Here is an 8,953-nt window from a genome sequence, read left to right as displayed (position 1 = left end):
TTGACAAGCCAAAATCGGGGTGTCCCAATTCCTAGGTCCTAATGTCCTAACCTACAACAGCGGTGACGCCGCTAATCATCTGTTAGAACGGTACATTCAGACATGACAGCCGTCCCATACTAACTACATCTACGAGAGCTTCATTTGCAAATCGAAAAGATTCTTAAAACTGAACCTAAGAGCTGAGTTGGTTTTTTGGGAACTGCAGCACCTAAACAATGACGCTTCTCCAGGCCCGGATATGTTTCATTCTGCTACACTGAAGGACTCGACTTCAATCTTGGCAAAATGACCAAGCGAGATCGCACATTCGCTAAGCCTATACAAGGTATCAGAAAATCGGAGGCTGGAACAAATTAAACCAACTATGAAAAGAGGTCGAGTCAGCAAACCTTCAAGCCAGTGGCCAGTAACATTTCTCGAAGTGCCATCAAAAATTATTATGTCCCTGATATGCGACAGTCTACGTGACTACTTAATCCCCATAAACTTCATTTCACTTCAGTGGCACGGTTTCAGGAAGAGTTACTGCCATACAACCAACCCGCCGACTGTGTTGGACAGATGAACTAACATCCTTGGTTGGAAGGAAAAGAGTGATATCACATACCTAGGCTTCGCAAAGGCTTTTGGTAATGCCAGTCACATATGTCTCATAAATAAGCTCAAACTGTAAGATATCAAATCACCATTGATTGATTGGCTCAATTCACGTCCAAATAATCGAATTTTTAAGGTTGGAGTAAGCTTCACGTTTTTAGGCCACAGAGTGTCCTAGTGGGATCCTTCATTGTTCAGTCCTAGAATCCCTTCCTCTTTTAATTTATACAAATGACTTTGGAAAAACACCAACAAAATTACCTTTAACGCTTCAAAGTGTAAAGTAGTCCACCTTAAACATGCTTCAGATTTCATATACAACTTAGGTAACTCCTCATTAAATGCATTCCGAATCGAAAAAGATCTGGGAGTGTTGACACCCTATTATCTGAAGTCTTACTCCGACTGTACGAGGAATCCCTTCCGAACAAACCTTGCACTATTAACGTTTAAGCACGCTTATGGTTAGTTCAACGGTAGGACTTTCCGCTTAATCTTCAACATTTATATTCGACCCCATTCACAGCACAGAAATATAGTGTTTCCCTCCTCATTCCAAAAGGAAAAAAGCACATTAGAACGTATCAAACAGCGAACCACAAAATCAGTTCAGGGACTAAAATTCAGGCCTTGTGAAGAGTGCTTCAAATCACTTAACCTTTGTACATAATGTGCAGGCGGCTCAGGGGTGTTCTAATGACTTACAGCAAACTGGGCATTCCCTTAAGTACCTGTTTAAGCTCGGTCTCAATACAAACCTTGAGAATAACACCCATAAACTGGAGACACAACACAGAAGAATGAAATGTACCCACACCTCCTACTCCCTAAGAGTAGTCAGATGGTGGAATTCACTGCCACCATCGACTTTCCCGTCTAATCTCTAACTAATAGAATTTATTACTTCAACACGTCACTGAAGCCTCGTCTGTTAACGCCTTTAAAACTGAGTAGGATCAAATGGGAGGTACCCGTTGCTAGGACTAACGTAGGCCACCTAGCCTGCTGTTCCTTCCAACTGAAACTCACAATACTGAGTAATCGCAAAATATATACTTAAGACACAGAATTAAAGGAACTCAAAGCTGTACTTGGGCCAGTCGCCCGATTATTGACTGGATTTTTTATCATACTTTAGGACAGAATATTTCGTTTGTTCTAATCAGTTCACATACGCTATCAAAATTCGTTGCGATTCGCGCAACATTTGATTAATTGATTTCCATTCCTGCCCCTTAAGCTTACTGTATGTTCCAGTCGTTAACCCCGACGATGAATTGATGTTTAGTTGTACAGTAACTTTTAACAATACGTTCCTTTCCATTTCCAGCCAGCAATTAGATGAGTTCAGAAGCGACTGACTCATTCTCCCTAATATGGGGAAGCCACAATAGAAAATTTTGGGGAAATGGTACAAAACCCCTAAAATTCCTTACTGATATTTTGACAAGAGTTCTATGAACATCAACTTTATTTTGGTTTATGTGCACTGTAGTCTTGTCAGCAGTAGTTTTACTACTATTTTCTCTGTTCTCGAACCATATTTTAATGAAAAATTCTTCGAATTTAAGATACCTATCGTTGTGTTTTTTTTCCAGTTTATATCCACACTTTGATGGTTTTATCAGGATTTTCTCGGACCTTCTCAGATATCAGTTCTGGAGATGGAAGCCTCAGTAGATCCCTTCAGGATAATAATCAAAACCCTACAATGAACAGAGCTTTTGGAATTTCGAGAGGCAAACCTAAGTAGGTATCATGCTATTCAATTACTTTGCAGTTCTAAAACTCCAACGAGAACGCCATCTCACAGTGGCCTAGTCTCAGATGATTCAAGTAACTCCTTCAAAAGGACACCTAACTCTTCCATTAAAAAAATACCAACGGTACACGAATGTGATGGTGACAGGTGACAAAAATATTTTGATCTTACTTTGTAATAGATTTATCCCTAACAGGTCATCAACAAACATGTGCAGGGCGCGACATGTAATTCGAAAATGCAACGAAGATCCATCAAATGAAGAGGCTGTTGATTATCAACAAGCCGTAGCAGATAGTTTAAATACTAATGACTGTCCTGGAAGTCGGATTCTCCGCTATAATGCTGCTGTTCGAGATAGTGGTAATGTACACTGCACCACAAATAGCTCTGTATCCGCTGTAAAGGGACTCTATAGGCGCACTATACCTCAGGTAAGAACCAAAACATTCAGACTTTTACTGAAGTCCATTACTACAGATACGAGCGTTTGATTAGTTTGTTGAGTAACTGGGGATCGGCACTATATGGTGGTCACTTTTATTTACACGACTAGCAAAATTTTTCATACGGCTGGTTTGCAATTAGGTTTGTAATGCTCTATTTGATTTGGGAAATAGGATTATGATAGGTAGGTTTTGATGCATCTCTATCTTTAGTATTATGGGCTCAACGGTGAAGATGTTTTAGCTTTGTCTTCGAAATTCATTTGTTGTTCCATCGTTTTCTACTGTAAAAACCTCTAGAACTATAACTACAGGCTTCCGTAGGCATGGTCTTTAGCTTCAACGAGGTACTACTTTTAATGGTATGAAAATAACTTCTACCCATGCGAAGACCTACAGGTGTTTGTCCCCTCCTTAATATCAAGTCAAAGCGTCTCTGTCACATTGCGTCTCTTTACGCTGGATAACCTTCCAATCTATTCGAATGGCGGAACAATAACGAATGTTCACTTTCATTTTAAAGTCAGTGCCTAAAACGGGATTTCATGAACGGCGTTAATGTAAAAATTTATATTTATATACTTGGTGAGAATATAGGTCTAATGGATACAGAGGACCACCCAGGGGAGTTAGGAAACCCTGGTTACAAACAAATGGTGCAGTAGGTTCAGGATCATAAAGGAACGGATGGTGTACGAGTCTTTTTTAGTTACTGGCTACCATAGGACTGCGTCTCCTAACACTGCTCCATCTATTTGTGGACTAGACCTCTAGATCATTGCACTGAAAAGTCTCCCAAGAAGACCAAATACCCGGGTAGTAGCCTAGCCCACACAAAAATATGTCAAGATAGTGTTTTGAGGGAACTGCTCTGTTCTCCGCTACATCACTCACTCAAACAATACTTGCAGCAGCTTCATAAAGAACGAAAATGTTTTACTGTCTTCAGTCCCCATTATTCTCATTGCGTACCTTTACCTTCCAAACCAATTAGCGTCTCATCTCTGGTAATTGTTCTGTCCTGTCCAAACTGTCTCAAGTCACTGAATAGTCTAATTTATGGGTGCTTTCGCGGAATCCGGTTTTGCTAACACGTGTTGCACCAAGTTCCAGGACAAATGCAGCACTAATCAATTGAATTCTTATTAATAGGTCAAGTGCCCTTTGACTCAAAAGTCACATCAGTGTCGGAAGAAACTACGGTGGAGAACAAAACCTTGTAATCTCCACCTGTGCGCAGGCATTACAACAGGAACACAACAAGAAATGAGGTTCACTATCGAGTAAATGGTTTTCACCTCGTACCAATATCTGTGTGTTAAAACAAATAAAGTAAATGGTCTTCTCAAGCAAGTATATTCAAAAAATATTTAGTGCTGGTCGAAGATTTAAATGTACAGGTCGTAAATTTAGGTACAAATGTGAGCATACAACCATCGACAACACTTTAGAAGTAGCTCTAATAGTTATTTGAATAAACATTGGTACAAGAAGGCACCAAATTGATACGCGACACATAAATCATTCCTTTTGTGTGAGGGCTGGAATACTGTCCGGGTGCCCAGACCCAAACAAGTGGCCACGCCCGAGGACTCCGACCTAAAAGTCTGATCTACAAGGCAGGAGATGCAGTCCCATGGTAGCCAGTGACAAGCAATAGGTTCATAGACCATTTGTTTCCTTAGGATCCTGAAGCCCATGTGCACCATTGGCTTGGAACCAAGGTTTACCAACTCCCCTACGTGGACCCTCCATATCCACCAATCCGGTTAGATCGCCGGACATTCGCTTTTCATCCTCTCGATTTAGTAAACAACACCCCCACCGCGAGAAGGCAGTGAGTATGACTTCCCTGACAGTGGCTATATGCATGTGAAAGCATTTCGAGAGAGTGCTGACTCTTCCCACTCTGCCATACTAGGGCATTCGGGGGTAGGACTTTTCGACCTTAAGTCTGCGAAAGATATCTTACACTGTGACAGTACACAAGCTATCCAAATTCCACTTAACTACTTGGCAATGTCCGTAAGTCTTGCACGTACATTTTACTTCCTAAATTAAAAGTGCTTCTAAAGATTAAGAGAAGCCTGTGTCAGTACTTACTCTTTGTAATGAGTCATTAAAAGTAGCTGAAATGTTCGTGTTTCTCTGTAGTTGTGTGAGTGCTGGTGGTGACACGAGTGATGAAATGAACCCACGTGTAGTTAAATCATACCAATCTCAGTCATTTTTGACAATGTTGATCTGGTTTTTAATGCGTCAATAATAGCAGTTTTGTTCTGTGTTTACAAACCCTGGCGTCTTTTAGTTGAGGATTCCAAATGACTGTTTGATCATTGTTATCGCCGAAGGGTAGCTGATATCCAGTCTCAACATGTTAGTAATGTGAGCGTTCGGTTCAGATAGCAACAATGGTCTATATAGTATCACGATCTTGAAACACTGCCTTCCCTGGTTGGGATATGTGTTACGAATTTCATCCCAACGGTTCCAATATAGTGCGTTAATCGCAGATGCTAGTTATGACATCGCGTCTTTGAACGAAAGAAATCTGTATGAGATCGGCATCTTTCTGTTCACCACGGCTCCCTAGTTCGAGTACATAGAGATCGCACAATCTAGTGGCTTGAGACTTTGTCACCTATAGCTCAGGATAGAAACCAGTGACGGTACTGCTTTGAATTCCCTTGACATTCGTCATGAAAATATAAGTGGAACTCCCGCAACTGTAAGTTTGTTTCTATTTGTAATTTCAAGTGAACTGTTCCTCGTACTATATACTACTCTCGTTTGCCTATTTCGATTCATTCCATCCATCACTTTATGCTTTCACTTTCATATTTGCGTGGCACATATTTATTTTGGCGCTCGGTTGTAACAGTTTTCATTTTTATTAAATAACAAATCTGAAGCATGCAGTATTAACTATGATGTTACATTTACTGGCATTACTAGTAATTTCCCTTCACCTTTACGTTTTGATTTATTTCCTTACGGATTATCAAGTAGCTCTACAACTATGTTTGGTAGTTATTGCACAAATTTTGAAATTATTTCATCCTTTAGATGCCAGAGAAAGTTCTTGATGCTCCAGACATTATTGATGATTTTTATCTTAATATTTTGGACTGGTCAATGGACAATATTTTGGCTGTTGCGTTAAATCAAGAAGTTTATCTTTGGAACTCATCTTCAGGAGATATCACTTGTCTTATGTCCTGTGGTTTTGACGATGAATATGTTTCGAGTTTGGAGTGGTCTCCTGATTCTCACAATATTATTGCCATTGGTCTTAGCGCTGGTCGTGTTCAACTTTGGGATGCTTCTAGCCAGTCACTAGTACGTACGATGCGACTTGGAGGTGTCAGTTCTGCCGGTCGCGTACCAGCCGTCACCTGGCGTGAATATTTAGTTTCTAGTGCGTCTAAATCAGGACATATTAGACATCATGATACGCGGGTCGCTCATCATGAAGTCGGAGTTGGTGATTTTCATACCCAGGTAGGTTTCAACTAACAATCTTACCGTGTGTTCTGTTCTGCGCACGTGTAGCCATTTACGAGGACCTGGTTATTGATTTCCACGTACTTGAATATTTGTATTTCACTGTCGTAATGATCCTTTGCTCTTGGGTCTTAGACGTTTTATATCATTCATTTTGTGAAATATTTGTTATTATATATGTTCGGGAGTGCCCTTAAATTATTCCGGATGCTTAGTCTTAATAATTTTTCATGACACCAAAAACCTTAGCATTTTATGATGTACCGGTCTTATTCTACAACTTTATAATCTTCGTTTCATTGCTCAGGAGTGTTACATCCATGTCAACTAACTATTTTGCAAAGTTCCATTTAGATAAAGTCAGTCTATTTCGTAACGTTTATTTCTATGGTTGTCTCAGAATAGTCGTCTACTTCTCGTAAGGCAGAGATGTTTTCGCTATCTAAATTCGATGATTTGGTTTATTTCCTTGAAGACCGAACCAGATTACTGATTACAAAGCTAGGACTACTTTAGCTTCATTTACAGAGATCATTATACATATTTTCTACTTGTCTTTTATTTATTAAACATTCATTTTTGTGGTATTGTGTGCTCAGATTCTGACCAAAATTCATGTTAACATGACAAATCGTTTGCCCTAGTATAGACGATGGTGAGGAGAGTTAGCTCTCCCTCTCCAAAATGCTCTCACATGGCCATGCGTATACAGTCACTGCCAGGGAAGTCATACTCACTGCCTTCTCGCGGTGGGGGTGTTGTTTACTAAATCGAGAGAACGGAAAGCGAATGTCTGGCGCTCTAACCGGATTGGTGGATATGGAGGATCCACGTAGGGGAGTTGGCAAACCCTGATTCCAAGCCAATGGTTCACATGGGCTCCAGGATCCTGAAGGAACAAGTGGCGTATGAACCTATTGTTTGTCACTGGCTACCATGGAACTGCATCTCCTGAGGTTGCTCCACTGCCTTATGGATCATACCTTTAAGTTGAAGGCTCCGGGCGTGGCTCCCTAGGGAAATCACCTGTTTCGGTCTGGGCACCCGGACAGCATCTCAGCCCACACACAAGTCAAGTGACTTGTGTTGCGCATATGTATTAGGTGCCCCTTTGTACCAATATTTATCCTTTCAGATAAATAATTAAAAGGACTTCGTAAAAATAGTAATTGGTATCCATTGGATATCAGTTATGTGATATTTCGGTTACCAATATTATTGTCTTATAAACAAGTGTATACTACTGGAAAACTGCATCAGAATGTTATACATTTGGTACACAGGTTCGAGAATGCCATTGGACACCATGATGTTTTTCAAGTAGAGGATTTTGTGTAAGTGTTAGATGGTTGGAGATAATCCATAGGAAATCCTCGACCTGTTTCGTACTAATTAAGACTTCAGCAAACCATAACCGTAGTCTTGCGAAGACTGATATCCCCTTGTGGATTCGGACCCACACCACGCAACACAGCTGTTTTGGCCGCGACTGAACTCCTGTGGGACTGGGATATTCACCATTGTTTAGTCACAATTTAGATACCACTGCCATATTTGTCTAGTCCTTTAGTGTTAATCAAATTCTACCGATCAAGTTACACTGTGACCACCAGTCTAAGTGAGTTGACATCGCGTCCACTAAATGGAGATGTTAGCTGGAGGTAATTGACAGGAGACCTTAAACATATGTCTCGTATTATTTGGCACTCGTCAATGTCCTGTCGACTACTTCTGTGGTACGTGCTACTTATATTGATATAAGTAGTATATAACGTGAGTTAAAAGAACGTAATGTCTGGCAGCAGAAGATGGAGAAGATCAAGAAAGGAAGAGCGAGAACACAATGGAATTTGTAAGAAATCGCATGAACAATGAAATGTGAGACAGTGGATTGAGGTTTGCAACAGCAACAGTCAGGTTTGATATGATGGAATGATATTTTGCAAATTAACGATTTACTATATGGTTTTTCCATTTTACCAAGTAATTCTGTAATTTGTGCTAAATACAATTTGGTTGTCCTCACCCGTGTTCTCCTTCACTACACTTCTACTTCACATCTCGATTTAGTGCACGCGATTTCAAGTCATTTAGACTGGTGGTTACATTGTAACTTTGTCGATAGAATTCGATCAACACTAAAGGACTAGACAAACATGACATTTGTCTCTAAATGGTGATTAATCAACTGTAATATTTCGGTGTTTTAGAACTGTGTGCTTGTGTTTTCATCTTATTTACGTTGTTATTACTTAAGTCAAACTCTGTGTGGTTCTGTAATATCGAATTTGTTTCCTTCGCTGTTTTGAAGTTACCTGTCTAAATTTCCATATATATATATATATATATATATATATATATATATATATATATATATATATAAAACTACAGTTAATTAACAGAAGGATAGCTAATCGAAGGAAGAAATAATGGAAAAAATGGTTCAATAAGTGATTTGTAACTCAATTGTTGACTACTATGTTGACCAGGGTAAACAGGACGGTTTTACCAATTTCTTACGGACAAATATGGTTAGGTTTATTGATATGGATATGACAAAAACCATTGGATTTATTTAATACGTTCATAAACTATGCAAATAATTGACTACTATGACTTTACTACTTTGAACAAAATTACG

General features: G+C 39.6%; 1 protein-coding gene across 1 annotated transcript in view; it reads left to right on the top strand.

Moving 5' to 3' along the window:
* Window positions 1-1,781: 1,781 nt before the first annotated feature.
* Window positions 1,782-8,953, top strand: part of BCA1 (Beta carbonic anhydrase 1) — a gene marked incomplete at its 3' end in the record, with an annotated part of 49,766 nt that continues 42,594 nt past the window's right edge. Inside the window, exons 1-5 of the mRNA XM_012939591.3 lie at window positions 1,782-1,846; window positions 2,199-2,349; window positions 2,381-2,509; window positions 2,544-2,796; window positions 5,875-6,309. Coding sequence (XP_012795045.2) covers window positions 2,216-2,349; window positions 2,381-2,509; window positions 2,544-2,796; window positions 5,875-6,309 — 951 coding nt within the window. The 5' untranslated portion in view covers window positions 1,782-1,846; window positions 2,199-2,215. The remainder of the gene's footprint in view (window positions 1,847-2,198; window positions 2,350-2,380; window positions 2,510-2,543; window positions 2,797-5,874; window positions 6,310-8,953) is intronic.

Source organism: Schistosoma haematobium, chromosome 1, assembly GCF_000699445.3.
Source record: "Schistosoma haematobium chromosome 1, whole genome shotgun sequence".
Taxonomy (NCBI): domain Eukaryota; kingdom Metazoa; phylum Platyhelminthes; class Trematoda; order Strigeidida; family Schistosomatidae; genus Schistosoma; species Schistosoma haematobium.
Note: the sequence above shows the minus strand (reverse complement) of the source record. Positions and strands in the feature narration are given on the sequence as shown.